Genomic DNA, 22726 nt, shown 5'->3' on the forward strand with positions numbered 1-22726 from the left:
CCTTCGCTGGATTTTCTGCACTTGAAAATGCTAATGACTTATGGACTGCAATGGAGACACCTTTGGATTTTGATTCAGGATTTGTGCTATGGAACCAGGTGTTGAAGTATCTATCTTTTAACTCAGGAACATGATCAGATTTAAAGTGTGTTTCTTGTAACATAGTAACATAGTTATTAAGGTTGAAGGGAGACTTTAAGTCCATCTAGTTTAACCCATATCCTATCCTAACTTGCCCTAACATGTTGATCCAGAGGAAGGCAAAAAAAACCCATGTGGCAAACAGTAAGCTTCACATTGGGGAAAAAAATTCCTTCCCAACTCCACATACGGCAATCACACTAGCTCCCTGGATCAACGCAATATTAAGGAAACTAGTGTATATACCCTGTAATATTATACTTTTCAAGAACGGCATCCAGTCCCTTCTTAAATTTTAGTAGGGAATCACTCATTACAACATCATATGGCAGAGAGTTCCATAGTCTCACTGCTCTTACAGTAAAGAATCCGCATCCGTGAGTATGCTTAAACCTTCTTTCCTCCAGATGTAGAGGATGCCCCCTTGTCCCCGTCACAGGTCTAAGAGTAAAAAGATCATTAGAAAGCTCTTGGTATTGTACCCGCATATATTTATACATTGTAATAAGATCACCCCTAAGCCTTTGATTCTCCAAACTAAATAACCCCAAGTGTAATAACCTGTCTTGGTATTGCAGACCCCCTAGTTCCCTAATAACCTTGGTCGCTCTTCTCTGCACCCGCTCCAGTTCAGCTATGTCTTTCTTATACATTTTATTGATAGTGGGGGTCTATTTTACCAATACCGGTCAAAAGTATATATAGCAAATTGGTTTGGATATATAATACAAAAAATATTAAAACTTAACTTTTAATCACAAGTTAAAACCTGTATAGTGAAACTTGTGGTGCCAAAACATAAAATAAAATATTAGTGCCTGTGCAAACGTTCCAATAAAAACAAATTATAATGAGACGCCTTAAATTGTCCAGATACTGAGCGGAATATTTTTCTTTTTAGTGTCAATATATGACACGGTATTAATATTCCAGATACATTAGCCATACACCATCTCAGCATATATAGCGACACTTTTTAAAGTTCTTACAGTATCCAATTTAGGAAGCTATTACGTTTCCTGTTTCCATTTCAAACCTTAGGAACAATTACAGAGACGAGGCGAATCACTAAGGAGAAAATTATTTCTCCAACTCCAATATAACTATATTATAGCCGCATATTTTACAGGTCAAAATGAACCATACAAAGCACCCATGGAGTCTAGTGTAATATATTGCCCTATGTTCCACAGTGTTACTGCCTATTAAATACTCTCATGGTGCAATAATAATATGTCATTATACTCATCTCATGTGTATTAGTCCTATACACCGATGCCTGTATATGCGCTCTTGTAAGGGGGGCCCCCACTCTTAGCATATCCTAATGCCCGCATTCATCTGGGCGGCCTTTTCCATACACCGTTCTCCCAACGCGTTTCATCTATTCAGGACTCATCAGGGGAGTTTATGGAGTACAATTAGACACATAGCGCGCAGATATCACCTCTCCTTACTTTATAATAACTGAGCACCACATGGTAACCTATCAGTTTCCGGACGCCGGGTACCATACTTCCGGTCCCTCCATGTGCAATGGGCCGTCGCCGTCTGCATGCCCCACTTCCTGGGCTCGGCTTAGGGCCATTCGCGTCACATCCGGTCCCGGAGATACAGCGTCATCACAGCATCGCTCACATGACCCATAGTGTCCATGACAACCTGACGCTGCACCTCCTCCACCCGGTCGCATTACTGCCATATCTCCTACGTATAGTATTAGTGCAGCTTAATCTCCACAATACTAAAGAAGGTTGCATCCAGGTTTTAAGTAATTTATCTTATTCAGGCTTGTTTATTATTTTGCTGAATACCCTAATAATGGACACCTTGCATGGATTCCATAACCAAATTTTTCGTTCACATTTACAATAGAAAAAGGACAAAAGAAACGCATCTACAGCAAATCACACCCCGAAAAAATATATTATATGGGAATCATATATGGGGGTCATATAATCATCTGGTATGATGTTAAATATATAGAGGTCATATAATCATCTAGTATGTTGTTGAATGCTAATTAGGGACACCACGGATCTTCTTGCTTATAGAAAAATAGAAAGGGTGCTCACTAGGTCTCTCCCTAATGAACCCTCACTAACTACTCCCTACCTCACGCGGAGGTTGGCACCCTAATATCCTGCGCAAGTGGCGCCCCCACTCAACCGCGGCTCTCCCTAGTATAACTCACCCTATTGTTCCCTCCCTACAAGAAGGAAGAAAAGGAGAGTGTATCGTTTAGTCCATTAGGGTACACTGTTTGTAGGGTAAAAATCCAATAAGTTTCTCTTTGGAGGATGTATTTGTCCCAATCACCTCCTCTCTGATTTCTGGATACCTTTTCAATACCTATAAAGCTGACCATCTTAAGATCTCCCTTATGAATCTGATTAATATGATTGGCTACTGGAGTATCGCGTTTATTGATGGTATCCCTATGATGCTCTCCTACCCTTACCCTGAGTTCTCTCCTTGTCTTGCCGACATATTCTAAACCACATCTGCACGTCATCTTATAAATTACCCCTACAGATCTGCAGTTGATGAATTGCTGAATGGGGTATATTTTTCCTGTGATATTGCTGCAGAATTCATTGTTTTTTTCAATCGACATACAGTATTTGCAGCAAACACATTTAAAGCATCCTTTTGGTTGGGTGCCTAGCCATGTGGTGCTGTCAACACTTTTTGGGGCAAAGTGGCTACGGACTAACCTATCTTTCAACGAACGGCCCTTTTTATATGTAATCTGTGGGTGACTAGGAATGATTTTTGTGAGGTCCTGATCCATACACAGAATCGGCCAGTGTCGATTTATTATTTCTTTTATATATTTGGCTCCATTACAATATTTTGTGATGAATCTTATAGTACCTTCATCCTTAGTTTTCTGCGAAGGGATGAGTAGATCTTTTCTATCCCTAGCCAAGGATGTCCTGTATGCATTCCTTAAGATCCCATCCGGGTACCCCCGTTCTAGGAAACGTGATCTCAAATCATCAGCTTGCAACTTATAGGTATCTCGATCCGAACAATTCCTTCTCATTCGAAGGTACTGCCCTTTAGGGATGCCTTTTTTCAAAGGAACTGGATGGTTAGATTCCCATCTCAAAAGTGAATTAGAAGATGTGGGTTTTCTATATGTTTTTGTTAGAAGGCGTCCATTCTCACCCCGTTCAATCAGGACATCCAAAAAAGGTAATCTGCAAGCGTTGACCTCACAAGTAAAACTAAGGCCCAAATCGTTCTTATTAAGGCCTTTAACAAAGTTGCAAAAACCATTCTCATCACCCTTTCAGATTATAAAAACATCGTCCATGTAGCGAAGCCACAGGACAATGTTTTCTTCCGCCACTTCTGAATGTTCTCCAAAGATGGCATTTTCCTCCCACCAGCCCAGGAGCAAATTTGCATAAGATGGTGCACAAGGGCTACCCATCGCGGTGCCCCTGAGCTGGTGGAAGTACTTGCCATCAAAAAGAAAATAATTTTTAGTTAGGCAAAATTCAAGGGCCCTCATCACAAATTGATTGTGTTCTGTATATTGTAGACCTCTCGTTCCTAGATAGTAGTCTGCAGCCATTAATCCCTTCTCATGGGGAATCGATGAGTACAGAGCCTCTACAACGATTGAACCCAAAATAATATTGGTGTCCAACTCAATGTTATCCAGTTTCAATAAAAGATCAGTGGTGTCCCGTGTATATGAGCTCAAAGAGACCACAAAGGGTCTCAGGATTTTATCAACATATAAACCTAGATTTTTGGTTAGACTCCCAATTCCAGAGACTATAGGTCTTCCTCTCAATGGTACTAGACCCTTGTGTACCTTTGTCAGGGCATAGAAAGTTGCCACTACCGGGTGTACAGGGATTAAAAAATCTCTTTCATTTTTATCAATTAATTTTAATTGAAATGCCCCATCAACCAAAATTTTTAGTTCTCTAAGGTATAGCTCTGTAGGGTTATGTTCAAGTATCTCATAGCCCATGGATTTCTGCAATAGAGAGTAACACAGGGTTCTATACTGGGCAACATCCATTATCACTGTGTTACCACCTTTATCTGATGTTTTAATTATTCTGGTGGTATCTCTCTCTAATTCGAGCAGACCATCCATTTCCATTTTGGTAAGGTTACGGGGTCTTCGTTTCTTAGATTTTTCCAATTCTAGCAAGTCTCTGGACACCAAATTAGAAAATACATCTATGGCGCTTATATCATTATTACTTGGTGGCATGGGTTTACTTTTGTTCTTGAAATCCGTAAAAGGACCTTCACCATATTCATTGGGGTCTACATCCCCCAGATGATACAAAAACCTGACATCTCCCAAGAGATCCTCATCAATGCCTAGTTCAGTGCAGCTTTTTTTATTGGCATTTATAAAGTATTTCTTCCATTTTAGTCTACGTATAAACAAATTAAGGTCCTTTATGGCTTCAAAACATACAAAATCAGAGGTTGGGACAAATGACATACCTTTACTTAATACCGCCATTTGTTCACTGGTGAGGGGTTTTGAAGAGATGTTGATAATTTGGTTATTCAAACGGGGTTCCGGGTATTGAATCGACTTCTCAGTGGGTAGTTTGAATCTAAAAAATATTCCCTCTATGGTGAACCCCGACCTGCCCCTCTACCTCCTCGAAAACCACTTCTACCTCTAGGTCTCCCTCTATTGTTTTTAAACCTAACCTCGAAGTCGGAATATTCGGCCTCAGAGGATGAAATATCCGTTTCTTGTTGTCTATTTGGTTTAGTATTAGCGACCGTATATGCCTTATTGTCCCGAAACTCCTGTAGGTCTCTAATAAAATAGGCTGGTTTCACATTAGCGCTTTTTAAGCGCACGCACGGCCGGGGGTAGCTCCGCCCCCGAGCCGGCTCTCTGCCCGGCGTGCCCGCCCCTTGCTTGTAGCGCCGCCTCCTAGCGCACAGCGGCGCCTGCGATCGGCGCACCCTATCTTTAGCATAGGGTGCGCAGATCGTGCGCAGGCCGTGCGCTAGTTGCGCTTTGACCTGCGCTGCGCACTTTTGACGGTGCGCCGTGCACGCCAAAATCAAACTTTTCGGATTTTGTCGCGCACGGCGCACCGTCAAAAGTGCGCAGCGCAGGTCAAAGCGCAACTAGCGCACGGCCTGCGCACCCTATGCTAAAGATAGGGTGCGCCGATCGCAGGCGCCGCTGTGCGCTAGGAGGCGGCGCTACAAGCAAGGGGCGGGCACGCCGGGCAGAGAGCCGGCTCGGGGGCGGAGCTACCCCCGGCCGTGCGTGCGCTTAAAAAGCGCTAATGTGAAACCAGCCTTATTTATGTTTTCTTTCTTTTAAGTGATATTGAAATTTTTCAATGGTATTCTGTAGACTAATTTCTTTTACAGAGAATTCTGTTTCTGCCAAGAATTTTTTTGTGACCTCTATTTGCTCCTTAAGACGTTCATTAATGGAGTTTAGCATAGATTTTTCTTCATCTAGGAGTATTCTCATTAGCCTTAGTGAACTATCTGTGGCTTCCTTTTCAAGCTTAGCTGACAAGGCTACACTTTTATATCTATAACCAAAATTAGTAGATATCCCGAGATGTCTAGGTACTATGCCTGCCTTTATATAGTTTTCCAAACTCTGTACCTCCCACCAAGATGTAATTTGTTCTTTGTATATTTTGGTGAGTTCTATGTCGGCAAGACAAGGAGAGAACTCAGGGTAAGGGTAGGAGAGCATCATAGGGATACCATCAATAAACGCGATACTCCAGTAGCCAATCATATTAATCAGATTCATAAGGGAGATCTTAAGATGGTCAGCTTTATAGGTATTGAAAAGGTATCCAGAAATCAGAGAGGAGGTGATTGGGACAAATACATCCTCCAAAGAGAAACTTATTGGATTTTTACCCTACAAACAGTGTACCCTAATGGACTAAACGATACACTCTCCTTTTCTTCCTTCTTGTAGGGAGGGAACAATAGGGTGAGTTATACTAGGGAGAGCCGCGGTTGAGTGGGGGCGCCACTTGCGCAGGATATTAGGGTGCCAACCTCCGCGTGAGGTAGGGAGTAGTTAGTGAGGGTTCATTAGGGAGAGACCTAGTGAGCACCCTTTCTATTTTTCTATAAGCAAGAATAGCTTAGTTACTCACCGATAACGGTGTTTCTCGGAACCCATGACAGCACCACGGAGAGAGGGGGTCCGCCCATCAAGGACAGGAACCTACAGACAAAAGAGCGGCACCTCTCCTCCGCCCCCAGTTGGTTACAGAGCATCAGAGGGTCTCCCGGTTAGTTAACAACAAAAGTATATACATAACATTACAATTTGTATACTTATAGAGAAGTCTCGTGTCTAAGAACACACTCTGCACACATTAAATCGTGCTCACCGCACACGTGAAAAAAGGGGGGGAATTAAGCTGGTGCTGTCATGGGTTCCGAGAAACACCGTTATCGGTGAGTAACTAAGCTATTCTCTCTCACCCATGACAGCACCACGGAGAGAATTTCAGAGATTGGTAGCTTAGGGAGGGACCACCGCCTGAAGGACCCTTCTCCCGAAGGTCAGGTCAGACGCAGAGGCTAGATCTAGGCGATAGTGTTTGAAAAAGGTAGAAGGTGTTGACCAGGTGGCCGCCTTACAGATCTGTTCTATTGATACCTCTGATCTTTCTGCCCATGAGGTCGCCATTGCTCTCGTAGAGTGGGCTTTTAGACCCTCCGGGACGGTATTCCCGCTGCATGAGTATGCCAGGGCAATCGCATCCCTTATCCATCTTGCCAGGGTACTTTTGGACGCCCCGAGCCCCTTACGAGGTCCCTGGAAACACACAAAGAGAGATCCTTCCTTCCTACATCCCTTGGTGGCCTCTAGGTAGTGCACTAAGCACCTCTTCACATCTAATGTGTGAAATTTCTCCTCTCCTCTATTCGTAGGGTTTGGGCAGAAGGAAGGAAGGACTACCTCCTGTGATCTATGGAAGTGTGTTGCTACCTTGGGCAAATATGCAGGGTCAGGTTTCAATATAATTCTATCCTCCATAATTTTAATGAATGGGGGTAATGCCGATAAGGCTTGTATGTCACTCACTCTGCGAGCCGATGTTAGGGCCACTAGCAATATCGTTTTTAATGATAGGGTCTTTAGTGGAGCTGACTGAATAGGCTCGAATGGGGGTCCTGTTAGGGCTGACAACACTAAGTTCAGATCCCATGATGGTACTTTCTGGGTAGCTATTGGTCTAGACCTGGCTGCGGCCCTCATAAACCGTGATACCCAAGGGTCGCTTGCCACCTCCTGATTATAGAGGGCGCCTAGGGCCGCTACCTGTACCCTCAGTGTGTTAGTCGCTAGTCCCTGTTCTAACCCCCTTTGGAGGAATTCCAGGATTTTATCCATTTGTATTCCATCCTGAACCTTTGCCCCCGAACTGGATAGGAATTTCCTCCAGGTTCTACCATAGGCTTTGATTGTAATTGGTTTTCTACTTTTTTGTAACGTGGAAATTAGATTTTCTGAAAATCCTTTCCCCCTCAGCAGTGACCTTTCAAATTCCATGCTGTTAAATGGAGGTTCACTGCTTGGGGGTGTAGCACAGGACCCTGCGATAGAAGGACGGGGAGATCTGGTAGAACCCAGGGGTCGGTTACTGACATTATTCTGAGCCATGAAAACCATGTTCTTTTTGGCCAGAAAGGGGCTATAAGTATTACCCGAGCCCCCTCTTCCCTGACTTTCCTTATCACCGCCGGGAGGAGAATGGTCGGTGGGAAGGCATACAGTAGTCCCCGTGTCCATGGGAGCATGAATGCGTCCAGGGTCTGAGGATTCCCCTTGGGATTTAGAGAACAGAATGCTTCCACTTTTTTGTTTTTGTGGTCTGCAAATAAGTCTATGTCTGGGGTTCCCCACATTTCCACAATCTTCTGAAAAACGGACTGATTTAGAGCCCACTCCCCTTGATGTAGTTGGGTACGGCTCAGAAAGTCTGCTGTCTGGTTCTCTACTCCCCGTATGTGTAGCGCCGATAGGGACAGTAAGTTTTCCTCGGCTAACCTGAATATCTCGGAGGATGCCTCCATTAGCGTTCTGGACCTGGTTCCCCCCTGGTGGTTTATATAGGCCACTGTTACTCGGTTGTCCGAGAATATCCGGACATGATGGCCCTTTAATGCTGGCAAAAAGTGACTCAAGGCATAATTTACTGCTAGCAGTTCTTTTTGATTCGAGGAGGCTTTTAGTTCTTGACTTCTCCATCCCCCTTGAGCCACACTGATGCCCATGTGTGCTCCCCATCCCACAGGACTGGCGTCGGTGGTAATTACATGTGTGATCTTGGCCTCCCAGGGGATCCCTTTGGACAAGTTGTTTTTGTCCTCCCACCAGGCTAGGGAATGAATAGTTTTTGAAACTAGCGTAATATGATGTTCCAAGTGGTCTCCTAAGGCCCGCTGGTTGGTCAGGATATCCCACTGCAGATCCCTCATGTGTATTTGTGCCCACTGGACCGCCGGCAAGCATGCAGAGAGGGACCCTAACAGGGACATTGCTCGTCTTAGTGTCATAGAAGGGTTTTGCCTCGCTTTTTGTACCATATGGATAATTCTGTGCTTTTTGTGATCTGGCAAGTAACACACTTGGATGTTTGAATCCAGTGTCAGGCCTAGGAACTCCTGGACTCTCCTTGGCTCCAGCCTTGACTTTTTCAGGTTCAGAAGCCACCCGAGGTTTTTTAGAGTGCTCATCACTCTGTCCCTCTGTTCTGTGCATTTCTGGCCTGAGTTGCTCGCTATTAAAAAGTCGTCCAAATAAGGCACTATCAGAACATCCTGTTCTCTTATGTGAGCCATCATCTCTGCCACCAATTTCGTAAAGACCCGTGGAGCCACTGAGATCCCAAATGGCAGGGCCTTGTATTGGAATTCTCTTATTTCTCCTGCTATCGAGACTGCTAGCCTGAGGTATTGCCTGGATTCTTTGTGAATGGGGACATGGTAGTAGGCATCGCTGAGGTCTAAGACCACCATAAAGCATTGCGGAAAGAGAATTTTGATGGTCGATTTGATCGATTCCATATTGAATTTTTCGTTCTTGATATAGCAATTCGGTCTTTTTAAATTTATGATGGTGCGGAAGGTGCCGTCTGGTTTGGTTACCAGGAAGAGAGGCGAGTAGAACCCCCTGCCTCTCTCCTGTGGGGGAACCTCCTGTAGGACTTTTTTGTCCAACATACTCAGGACCTCCTTTTCGAGGGCGTCCTGTTCGTTTTTTGACGACCTTATCGGGGTAATTATATATTTTTGCGGCGGGAGAGAATAAAAGTTTATCCTTAATCCTGATCTTACAAGATTTATCAGCCAGGGATTGTTGGATATTTTCTCCCAGGCTGGGAGGAAAAAACTTAGTCTCCCTCCCACCCTGGGCCCACAGTCACTTGGCGGGTTTTTTATCCCGGGACGAGTTACCGAAGATGAACCCCCTGTCCCTTCTTCTGTCTTCCCATTTTTGGTCTCTCGGGGGTCTCCTCTGAAAGAACTTTTTGTTCCGAAAGGACCGTTTAAAGCCTGTGGCGCTCACTGGTCCTAGGTTTGGGAAGCCTTTCTTTTTGTCGCCTGCCTTTTCGAGGATGTCATCCAAGGTTTCCCCGAAGAGGAATTTTCCTTCACAGGGAATGGCGCATAACCTCATTTTTGTCTGGAGATCCCCAGGCCAACATTTTAACCATAAAGCTCTTCTAGCTGCATTCGACAAGGCTGCCGTTTTAGATGACAATCTTATCGAATCAGCCGAAGAGTCGGCCAGGAAGGCTGCCGCCCCTCTTATCATTGGCATGGATTCCAGGATTTTATCTCTGGGAACCCCTTCCCTTATCTGTCTCTCCAATTGGTCTATCCATACCATAAGAGCTCTGGAGGTGCAGGTTGCCGCTACCGCCGGCCTGATGTTTCCCCCTGCTGATTCCCAGGTGCCCTTAAGTAGGGTATCCGCTTTTTTATCTAACGGGTCTTTCAGGGTACCCATATCTTCAAAGGGGAGAGCAAACCTTCTCGAAGCTTTGGCTACCGCCACGTCTAGTTTGGGGGCCTTATCCCACGATGTGGATGCCTCCTCATCAAATGGGTACTTTCTTTTGATGGAAGGAACCGTAGAACTTTTCCTATCCGGTTTTTCCCATTCTTTATCTATGAGGCCTTGGACGTTCTTGTTTAACGGAAATACCCTCAGTTTCTTTTGACCCAGTCCCCCGAACATAATGTCCTGGACTGATCTATCAGTCCGGAGGTCTTCCATCCCCATAGTGGATCTTACCGCCTTTACTAAGGCATCCACTTCGTCCAGGGGGAAACAATGACGACCTTCCGTCACCTCTTCGGAGGATGACGAGTCGGTATTTACAGTATGGGAGGTGACTTCCCCTGACAATAAGTTCTCTGATTGGGACTCTATTACTACGTCCCCCTTCCTTCCTTTCCTTTCCCGTTTTTTGGATGAAAGGGCACTCTGAATTTCTGCGCGGATTACCGCCCTTAGGTCTGCGGCATGATCCGGGGTTTCACCGCCGAGGACCTCCTGTATACAGGAGTCACACAATTTTTTCTCCCAGGGCGTTGGTAATGGCTTCCTACAGGTGGGGCATTCCCTGTTCTTGGTTTTTTCTTTCTTCTTTCCCTGATAAGGGAAAGAAGTCTATTACAATGGGGAACATTCACGAAGATCCACTTACCCCTGATGCGTGGTTGCAGGTACCGGTTCTGGAAGTGGATCCAAATCCCTCACTGGGCGATCCACGGCAGGTGACTTGCTCCTTGCAGTTGAATGTTGCGTGGAGTGGCTACTGGACCGGCTCCCCCGTCCGTCTTTATCCTTTTGGCGGTGCTGGTGATGCTGGCTATGTTGCTGCTGCTGCTGCTTAGGCTGCTGTAGCTCCTCATGCTGGTCGCTATCCATCGCGCCTGAACGCTTCCAGCCCTGAGGCTGCTTCAGCGTTCCAAATTTGAATAAGCCGCCCTGGCGTCACCTGTCTTCCGGGCCTGCACCGCTGCTTCCCCCGGGGAGTGCGCACTGCGCATGTGCCGACCACGGGGACCCGGAAGTTCCTCCTTCTACTTCCGGGGCAGCGCCATCTTGGTACACCTCTGTACCCGGCGCTGCCCCTATACCGGCGTCCCCTGGCCCCTACTCCTCCCGGAGCGGCGGCCCGGTCCTCCCCGCCCGCTCACCCTGGACAGCCCCTCAGCTGCAGCGGTGGCGGCTTCGGCAACCGACCCCGCCGCGACAGGGGCCTCCCCGCTGTCTGACCGCGGACGGGACGGTCCCGGATCTTCACCTTCCGGTAAGCGCTGAGCTCCTGCTGCCGTGGTTCACCCGTCAAGGACAGGAACCCAACTGGGGGCGGAGGAGAGGTGCCGCTCTTTTGTCTGTAGGTTCCTGTCCTTGATGGGCGGACCCCCTCTCTCCGTGGTGCTGTCATGGGTGAGGGAGAAGATCCGTGGTGTCCCTAATTAGCATTCAACAACATACTAGATGATTATATGACCTCTATATATTTAACATCATACCAGATGATTATATGACCCCCATATATGATTCCCATATAATATATTTTTTCGGGGTGTGATTTGCTGTAGATGCGTTCCTTTTGTCCTTTTTCTATTGTAAATGTGAACGAAAAATTTGGTTATGGAATCCATGCAAGGTGTCCATTATTAGGGTATTCAGCAAAATAATAAACAAGCCTGAATAAGATAAATTACTTAAAACCTGGATGCAACCTTCTTTAGTATTGTGGAGATTAAGCTGCACTAATACTATACGTAGGAGATATGGCAGTAATGCGACCGGGTGGAGGAGGTGCAGCGTCAGGTTGTCATGGACACTATGGGTCATGTGAGCGATGCTGTGATGACGCTGTATCTCTGGGACCGGATGTGACGCGAATGGCCCTAAGCCGAGCCCAGGAAGTGGGGCATGCAGACGGCGACGGCCCATTGCACATGGAGGGACCGGAAGTATGGTACCCGGCGTCCGGAAACTGATAGCTGAGCACCACATGGTAACCTATTATAAAGTAAGGAGAGGTGATATCTGCGCGCTATGTGTCTAATTGAACTCCATAAACTCCCCTGATGAGTCCTGAATAGATGAAACACGTTGGGAGAACGGTGTATGGAAAAGGCCGCCCAGATGAATGCGGGCATTAGGATATGCTAAGAGTGGGGGCCCCCCTTACAAGAGCGCATATACAGGCATCGGTGTATAGGACTAATACACATGAGATGAGTATAATGACATATTATTATTGCACCATGAGAGTATTTAATAGGCAGTAACACTGTGGAACATAGGGCAATATATTACACTGGACTCCATGGGTGCTTTGTATGGTTCATTTTGACCTGTAAAATATGCGGCTATAATATAGTTATATTGGAGTTGGAGAAATAATTTTCTCCTTAGTGATTCGTCTCGTCTCTGTAATTGTTCCTAAGGTTTGAAATGGAAACAGGAAACGTAATAGCTTCCAAAATTGGATACTGTAAGAACTTTAAAAAGTGTCGCTATATAAGCTGAGATGGTGTATGGCTAGTGTATCTGGAATATTAATACCGGGTCATATATAGACACTAAAAAGAAAAATATTCCGCTCAGTATCTGGACAATTTAAGGCGTCTCATTATAATTTGTTTTTATTGGCACGTTTGCACAGACACTAATATTTTATTTTATGTTTTGGCACCACAATTTTCACTATACAGGTTTTAACTTGTTATTAAAAGTTAAGTTTTAATATTTTTTGTATTATATATCCAAACCAATTTGCTATATAGTCTTTCTTATACACCGGAGACCAGAACTGTACACAGTATTCTAAGTGTGGTCGCACTAGTGACTTATATAGAGGTAAAATTATGTTCTCCTCATGAGCATCTATGCCTCTTTTAATGCATCCCATTATTTTATTTGCCTTTGCAGCAGCTGCCTGACACTGGCCGCTAAATGTGAGTTTGTCATCCACCCATACACCCAGGTCTTTTTCAGTGACTGTTTTGCCCAGTGTTTTACAATTAAGCACATAATTATACATCATGTTCGTTCTACCCAAGTGCATGACCTTACATTTATCCCCATTAAAGCTCATTTGCCATTTATCAGCGTAAGCTTCTAGTTTACATAAATCCTCCTGTAATATAAAATTGTCCTCCTCTGTATTGATTACCCTGCGGAGTTTAGTGTCATCTGCAAATATTGAAACTCTACTCTCTATGCCCCCTACAAGGTCATTAATAAATGTTAAAAAGAAGCGGGCCCAAAACTGACCCCTGTGGTACCCCACTGCTAACCGTGACCCAGTCCGAATGTGCTCCATTAATAACCACCCTTTGTTTCCCATCCCTGAGCCAGCTCTTAACCCACCTACACATATTTTCCCCTATCCCCATTGTTCTCATTTTATGCATCAACCTTTTGTGTGGCACCGTATGAAAAGCTTTTGAAAAGTCCATGTACACCACGTCCACTGCATTCCCTTGGTCCAGTCCGGAACTTACCTCTTCATAAAAGCTTATCAGATTAGTCTGACAGGAACGGTCCCTCGTAAACCCATGTTGATATTGGGTCATGAGGTTATTCTTCTCCAGATACTCCAGTATAGTATCTCTTAGAAAACCCTCCAGGATTTTACCCACAGTTGAGGTTAAACTTACTGGCCTATAATTTCCAAGTTCAGTTTTTGTCCCCTTTTTGAATATTGGCACCACATTTGCTATACGCCAGTCCTGTGGTACAGACCCTGTTATTATGGAATCTTTAAAGATTAAAAATAATGGTCTATCTATGACTGTGCTTAATTCCTGCAGTACTCGGGGGTGTATTCCATCCGGGCCCGGGGATTTGTCAATTTTAGAGATTTTTAGACGCCGCCGTACTTCCTGCTGGGTTAAGCAGGTGACATTTAACGGAGAATTTTTATCCCTGATCATGTTATCCGTCATGGAATTTTCTTGTGTAAATACTGTTGAAAAAAATTCATTTAGCATATTGGCTTTTTCCTCATCCTCATCCACCATTTCACCCAGACTATTTTTAAGGGGGCCAACACTATCATTTTTTAGTTTCTTACTATTTAAGTAGTTAAAGAATATTTTGGGATTATTTTTACTTTCTCTGGCAATGAGTCTCTATGTCTCAATCTTTGCTGTCTTGATTTGCTTTTTACAGAATTTATTTAATCTTCTGTATTTAGTTAATGCCTCATCACTACCTACTTGCTTTAATTCTCTAAATGCTTTATTTTTATTTCTTATTGCGCCCCTTACAGCTCTATTTAGCCATAGTGGTTTCCTCCTATAACATAAGAATTTGGACATTTTGTTTATGCATAGAGTAGAGAATCCGAGAACGCTTCTGAGGGACATTAAAACCTCTAACATTCAGTGAACAGAATTTGAAAGTTCATTTCACGGACCAGGAATGGGGTTTGAGAAAAAAACGGTAAAAGAGTAAAATTCCCTTATTAATAAAAAAAAAAAAAAACAGCAGACCCACAGTAACATATTAAACTAGTAAAATAACTAACATGTGAAACGCATATTTCACCAGATCTTGCGCACCCAGATCCTATAGGAGTTCACCTATATATCGCGGTATCAACTAATGTAGAAATACCAGAATGTTAAAGGGGTTGACCGGGCTTTTCACATAATCTCTGTACATATCTGGGCTGCAGAATTATGACAATAAGTAATTTACTTTCTGTCACTAGTTTGCACGGTTTTGTAGATATTCTGAACAGAACGTCCAAGGGGTGTCATGGCATTGAAATGAGAACTGGTCGTAACCTCCTACTCTACTCCAAACATGCCCTCTATAGCAACAATCCCACCCTCCATAGCTACAGGCCCTCCCCGTCCACATGAAGACGCCCTCATCACACAGTAACAAATCCTCCCCCTCTAGCAGCCTCACTGCAGAGAGCAGACCACCCAGCTGCTCCTCCCTCAGACACACGTTGAACAGTGATCTATGGAAAGTGAAACTAGTGAGGAGGGAAAATCGTCCTGTATTCTGGGACAGGCTGCTCCCATCAGTATTTGTGTCATTAGAGACACAGTGCTCACACATACACTGCACCATATCTGCTGCTGTGTGAAGACATCAGTGACACAGAGCTGTCTCATTCACACAGCAGAGGCTTTGTCACACAACAGATTACATCAGTGACTGCCATCCCCTGTGCAGATTAGAAACTGCAGACCCCCATCACACAGTCTGTTCTCACTGCTGCTAGCAGCCTGGGACAGTGAGGGAAGGAATTACTGATGAGTTATGTATTGTAATCATGCAGTGGCCCAGAATACAGGACGATTTTCCCTCCTCACTAGTTTCACTTTCCATAGATCACTGTTCAGCGTGTGTCTGGGGGAGGAGCAGCTGGGTGGTCTGCTCTCTGCAGTGAGGCTGCTAGAGGGGGAGGCTGCTAGAGGGGAAGGATTTGATACTGTGTGATGAGGGCTTCTTCATGTGGACGGGGAGGGCCTGTAGCTATGGAGGGGTGGGGTTGTTGCTATAGAGGGCATGTTTGGAGTAGAGTAGGAGGTTACGACCAGTTCTCATTTCAATGCCATAACACCCCCCCCTTGGACGTTCTGTTCAGAATATCTAGAAAACCGTGCAAACTAGTGACAGAAAGTAAATTACTTATTGTCATAATTCTGCAGCCCAGATATGTACTGAGATTATGTGAAAAGCCCGCACAACCCCTTTAAGCATTCAATTGAATGTCTACTAAAGCCTTTTTTTAGGAAACCCCATTTTCCTATGTTAATCCTGTAAACCTCTTACACAGGACAGGAGAACAAGTAGAAAGGCAAATAAGTGAAACAATAATATTAAGTGAAACTAGTCAATCTGGGAATGGAGGGCCCATTTCCTCTGTATTGCAATCCCCGGTTTTCATGCAAAAGTTGTGGTTTCTCCTTCTCTGACAAGGTATATTGTCTATTCCTGATACCACCGGAGGATGTCTCCTTGATGGGCCATAACTTGCATGATTCTTAGCTGACATTTGGTGACAAATAGCACTTTTAATATGGGTTTGCAGTTATCACCCAGGCAGGAGCTAAACGGCTGCACGTCCTCACTCCTCCATAGCCAGACAAAGCCTCAAATATTTATCTTTTTAAATGCATACATTCAAATGTAAATACTTTGACTGAACCACTCACCATACGCAAATAAGCCAGGACTAGTCTGGCAGGGTGGTGCTTACCACAGACTAGTTCTGCCTCAGATCCGCTCATCATATATCCCCGAGTGTGACATACATGCTATACACAATCCATTTTATAGTCACCAGAAAACATGTGCATGCACACATCTTCGACCATGATGTGGCTTGTATACAAAACCGTAATCATGACTGAAGAAGGGGGCATGTAATCAGAGAATCCAAGGCAAGACTAGGGGCATATGAATGCCCCACCAGACTCATTTGAAAATGGCGAGCAGTCCTACATAACGCAGAATAGAAACTCAATCTCTTGTTGCAGACAGTATAAGGCTATGAGAAATACTTATGATCATTGAAGGGTTTTCTCCACAAAAGGACATTTTTCTCTAACTTGCAGGAAATAATGTGGCTGCCTCATGTATTTACATTTTTATTTGAAAGCATACAAGATAAATGTATAATCCCTTAGGGTACATAGCCCCAATTCCTTGTCAAGACACAATAACAATCATAGAGGGGAGGATGCGCTATCATATGACTATGGCGTCTGGTCAAACAGTCAAGATTAGTAGATTGAGTTTATTGATGTGGTCCATTTCATTTAATATCTTAAACTCTATTGAACATAACACCTACCTGTATAGCAGTCAAGAGTTCAGGGTCAGAGAGAATCTCACTTAGCCCTGGCATTCCAGCCATGCCACCAGGGAATCCTCCAGCCATACCTGGCATGCCACCAGGGAATCCTCCAGCCATACCTGGCATGCCACTAGGGAATCCTCCAGCCATACCTGGCATGCCACCAGGGAATCCCCCTATAAAGAACAAAGGTGGAATATAAATATAAAGTATTATGCTTAAAATTAGCTACTATTAAAAAAAAATATAAAAAATCTCTATCGAGAATAAAATATATATATACACACACACACACACACACACACACACATACACACACACACACACACACACACAGAGAAATCTGTGTCCCTGCCCTGAAAAATAAAAACATTAAACAGGGCCACTGCTCAGGTGGAATATTGATCTGGCATAGGCTAGATCCACATTTACGATGGAGTCTGCAGTATATCATCCGCATTTCCAAACGCATGTTTACGCGTTTATCCGCATCATCTTACGCCTGACATAAAAAAACCGCAGCGCTTACATGCCTTTTTGCATTCGTGTGTTTTTTATGCGCATATGTTAGAAATTTCCAATTTTTTACAGTAGCTTTTCCTTGACATCAGACACCCAGTAGGCGTGTCTCATGGGATTTCTGTATACACACACACTGCATTGAGGAAATCCTCGTCTTTGGCTACTGTATCTATCTGCAAGATGGATCTTGACCTGGACTGCTTCCTAGAAGATCTGGATTTACAATTGAAGGCTGCTGCCTTTGCTTGTCAAGAACAAAGAAGAGGAGAAAGACGGAGAAGACGTCGTCGTCGCTGTTGGCAACACCCCATCCTTGAACTCCGAGACAGCCATGGAGCCTGCCACTCCTTGTACACCGAGCTGCAGCATAACCCAGAGAAGGTTTTTGACTACACGAGGATGTTGCACCAGGTGTCCAAGGATCCATCGCCAGGAAGGGCACACAGCTCCAGGGAGCAATTCCTGCTGAGGAAAGTCTCTTGGTCACCTTGAGGTACGTAGTGTTGAACCTTAACCATACCCTATCCCTAATCCTATCCCTAACCCTAGGGCAGTGTACTGATTTTTATTTTTCATTTTCTTTTCCGCAGATTCCCGGCTACAGGAGAGACATTGTCCTCGTTACAGTTCCAATTCTGGATTGGGGTATCCACCCTTTCTGGGATTATTGTAGACCCTTGTCATGCCCCTTGATAAAGCTACCGCGAAACGCGCGTCGGGGTCTCCCTGCCCACGTCTAAGGTAAATATGCTCTAACTGCACACGCATATTTTTCTTCACTTCCAGCCTTGGGGTACATTTGCGCATATCACTGTTTGCACTTATACGTAATTATTTTTACATAACTTTGACATTTGTTACCCTTGTCTGGTTCAGTGAAGGGCATTCATTCTATTGCTTTCCATGGAGTTTATCCATTTTTTCTCTGCATTAATCACATATTAACCTTTGGCACATATTTATATGGCCCAATTTATGGTGCTTCTTTGATGGTTTTTTTTGCACTATGCATATGATTAATCTGCTTCATGGACACATTCATCTAAATTGTTGTTATTGTCATTTACCTTATGATGTGGTGACCTAATTGTCATGTCCTCCACTGTTTTTCATATGGTTTCATGTTTTTATGAACATTTTTTCAATAAAGATTCACATTTCCAGATATAGCTTCTATTCGTATTGGATGTATTTATTATTTGAAGCATTTGGTCTCCTAGGTGATCTTGTTTTTGACTTGTCGTGCTTTAGTTGACATTATGCGGCAAGAATTCCTCCCCCAACCCACAAGTGAACTCTGGATTGAAAATGCTTCCAAATTCCAGGAAAATTGCAATTTTCCTAATTGTGTGGGGGCTGTGGACGGCAAACATATTAGGTTTATGAAACCAGCTGGAAGTGGAACAGAGTACTTCAATTATAAAAAATATTTTTCCATAGTTCTAATGGCTATTACGGATGCCGAATGTAAATTCGTTGCCGTGGACATTGGCTCTTTCGGACGAGGCAATGACTCACAGATGTTCAAAAACTCAGACATGGGCCAACGTCTGTATGGGAATGATTTTAATTTTCCGCCGCCACAACCTCTGCCCAACACTGATGGACCGCCAATGCCTTTAGTTGTTGTTGGTGATGAGGCCTTCCAAATGTGTGCCAACCTCATTAAACCGTACTCTAGTAGAAACTTAAAGCACACCACAAAAATTTCCAACTACAGACTGACAAGGGCATGAAGATTGCTGCTATCAAAATGGTGCATTTTGTGCACATCCATTAACCTAAAAATTGACACTATTGAAGAGGTTGTAAAAGCATGTGTTCGTCTGCACAACTACATAATGGTAAATGAGCGACCCAGCTTACAACCTGAGGAACCTGTTAAATTGCATGATTACCAATTTCACCCTCTGAAAACCACTGTTGAAAGTTGCCCAGATGAGGGATAAGTTTGCCCGTTTACATAGTTTCAGATAATGGATGTGTGGCCTGGCAATACGAAATGATTTAAGCCGCTAAGCTAAATGTACCTGTTCTGTACCTGTAAGGTCAAATATTACATACCTGTTATGTTTAAATGTACCTGTGATGTTAACATGTACATGTTATAATTTACCTCTAATGTTTCCTGATTTGAATATAAAGTACCTTCTCTCCCAAAAAAAAGTGTGTTTGTTTTGTACTTTACCTCAAAAAACAAGGGTGTTTGTGTCGGCGGCGGCGCATAAACATGAAAAAAAAAACATTTCATTTTCAAGAATATTACAAATTTTATTTTCAACATTTTAAACAAAAAAAGGGTTAAGGTTGGGTGATTTATTTTTTCTTCGTGGTTTACATGAGTGTGAAATGGGTAGGACCTTGGGGGTGTGGAACTGGGAGGATTGTGTGGTAGTTGATGAGGATGGGGTTAAAGGGGAAGGGGCAACCAACTGAAGAATTGGATCAGGGATGGCAGTGGAGACATTGGGGAGAGATGACAAAGTGGAATCAAGGGAAAAGGAAGAAACAGACAGACACAAGGGAAGGTAGTGACAAATTGGTAGATGAGAGTGGAGGTGGTGGGTTCAAGGTGGGAATATTTTTTTGGCTCCTGATTTTGGTCCTGATGCCATGATTTTTTTTTAGACCTTGCTTTTCTTGGCCGAGTGGGAGTGCTGGGCTTTATAGCAGTCATCGGCCATGGTGCTGGCCTGGGCCGCATTAGGGGTGCTGCAGTGGACAGGGGTGGTGGACTGGGCAGCATCGTAGATCCTGATAGCTGCAGGGTTGCTGTACTCTGGAGCATGGTGGATGCTGACAGTTGCAAGGTTGAAGGACTTGGCAGCGTGGTCGCTAGGTGAACTGGAGGCGGTGGTGGATAGTTCGGTGCTGTGGGAGCTGGATATTACATTTGCTGCTGGTAGTATCCTCCGGCCTGTTGAGTGTAGAATTGCGACTGATGCTGGGACTGGTGCTACTGCTGTAATGCGTGGCTGTAAGCAACCTGGCAGGTCTGCATGACGGACAGCTGGAGTTGAGGAGTAAGGTTTTCCGACACGCTCCGCTCAATTGCAGAAAAAAAAAATGTTGTGCTGGTCTATTAAGGTCGGCTTCTAGGCGGTCTAGGTGATTGTCGACTTCCTTGAACGCACTCTTCACTCAGTCAGCAATCAACCTAACCACATCCTGGAAGACCGAGCTTAATTGAAGAAACTCGGGCATGCCTGACCTCTTCCCGGCCCTCTGCCACTGACGAGAAGACCCAGCAAAAGCAGAGGCAGAGGGCTGGGAGAGGGGAAAACCTGATGGACCAGCTGCCTCTTCCCCAGCCTGTGAAGCCTGCAAGGTTGCTTCATCGCTGGTGGATGACTGGGACTGCGACTCTTCAATGCCTGGTAGATGAGGGGCTGCTTCAACCGAGAAGGCTCCGGGTTGTGTGGTGTTGCACCAAGTTCTGTGAAAAAAAAAAAAAGAGAAAAAAATTAGTGAAAAAACATGGATTTTTGTGATAACTCACCGTAAAATCCTTTTCTCCGAGATGGTCATTGGGGGACACAGGTACTGTGGGTGTATGCTACTGCTGCCTGGAGGCTGACACTAAGTGGAAAAAAAAGAGGTTAGCTCCCCCTCCGCCGTATACACCCTCGCCCTGCTGGCGGGCGTAAACCAGTTTGGTGCAAAAGCAGTAGGGGATCAAACAAAAATCAGACATCAACCTTAATGCAGGTAACATGTCTGAAAATAACCACCCTAATCTCATACAGAGAGCATATTAATTAAATAAACAGAAGCCAACTTGGCTAACAGGGTGGGTGCTGTGTCCCCCAATGAGCGTCTCGAAGAAAAGAATTTTACGGTGAGTTACCACAAAAATCCATGTTTCTCCTTCACCTCATTGGGGGACACAGGTACTGTGGGACATCCTAAAGCAGTCCCTGGGTGGGAAGTTGACTCACCGATCCAAGCTACATGCACCTCCTGTCTAAAGGTGCGCCATCGCTGCTTGGAGAATCCTTCTACCCAGGCACGCATCCGCTGAAGGCTGAGTATGGATACTGTAATGTTTAGTAAATGTGTGCAGGCTGGACCAGGTTGCTGCCTTGCAAACCTGTTCCGTCGAAGCCTGATGCTGAAGCGCCCAAGAGGCGCCCACTGCCCGAGTAGAGTGTGCTCTGATCCCTGCTGGAATTGGCGCACCTCTAATGTGGTAGGACTCCTGAATAGCCAAACGAATCCATCTGGCTATGGTTGATTTTGAGGCAGCGAGTCCCTTCCTGCAACCTTCAGGGAGCACGAACAGCGCGTCTGACTGACGAAAGGGTGCCGTCCGCTACATGTACCCCGAGTGCTATCACCAGGTCTAACGAATGCTGGGCCTTTTCCACACGGTGTACCGGTGCTGGACAGAAAGAGGGCAAGACAATATCCTCATTAATCTGAAACGGCTTTTGACAAAAAAAGGAGGAGCTGGTCTAAGAACCACCTTGTCTTTGTGAAAGGTCAGAAACGGGGCTCTGCAAGATAACGGTGCCAGCTAAGAGACCCGCCTTATTGATGTTATAGCTACCAGGAACACCACCTTCCAGGAAAGGTATGACAAAGAGACATCCTGTAGCGGCTCAAATGGAGCTTTCTGCAGAACACTTAGGACCAAGTTAAGGTCCCAGGCGTTCATAGATGCCTTATAGGGAGGTACCACCAAGTCGGAGACCCCTGGATAAAAGTCTTCACCTGCAAGTTGGTAGCAATCCTGCGCTGAAAAAGGACAGATAAAGCAGATATCTGTCTTCTGAGAGAACTGGGGGCCAAGCCTGAGTCTAGGCCAGACTGGAGAAAAGCCAAGATATTAGGGATGGAGAATCTCAGTGGAGAACAACCGTTGCCTCGACACCATGCAAAGAAAACCTTCCAGATGTGGTGGTAAATTCGTGCTGAGGCAGGTTTCCGGGTGCTAACAATCGTAGCAACCACTTTGTGCCCAAACCCTGCCTGCGTCAGAATCCAAGATTCAATGGCCAAGCCGTCAAACACAGGGCCTGAGTTCGGGTGGCAGATCGGCCCCTGAGAAAGTAGATCTGGGCGCTCTGGCAGTCGCCATGGCACGTCGACAAGCAGCTGCACTAGATCTGCGTACCACGCCCGACGAGGCCAGCAGAATCACTGGCACCCCTTCTGCCTTGATCTTCTTGATGACCCTCGGAAGTAGTGGCAATGGGGGA

At 44.9% G+C, this 22726-nt stretch overlaps 1 protein-coding gene across 6 annotated transcripts in view; it reads right to left on the reverse strand.

The window, feature by feature from the left end:
- ST13 (ST13 Hsp70 interacting protein) overlaps positions 1-22726 on the reverse strand; it is a 652995-nt gene that overhangs the window by 85417 nt on the left and 544852 nt on the right. For 4 of the 6 annotated variants that reach the window (XM_073558050.1, XM_073558051.1, XM_073558048.1 and 1 more), the window contains one exon: positions 17001-17179. In XM_073558050.1, the coding sequence (XP_073414151.1) occupies positions 17001-17179 (179 nt within the window). The other 2 variants (XR_012226447.1, XR_012226446.1) reach the window with 1 other exon arrangement.

The sequence above is a fragment of the Dendrobates tinctorius genome, unplaced genomic scaffold (assembly GCF_039654945.1).
Source record: "Dendrobates tinctorius isolate UK_male_01 unplaced genomic scaffold, ASM3965494v1 ptg000012l, whole genome shotgun sequence".
NCBI lineage: Eukaryota > Metazoa > Chordata > Amphibia > Anura > Dendrobatidae > Dendrobates > Dendrobates tinctorius.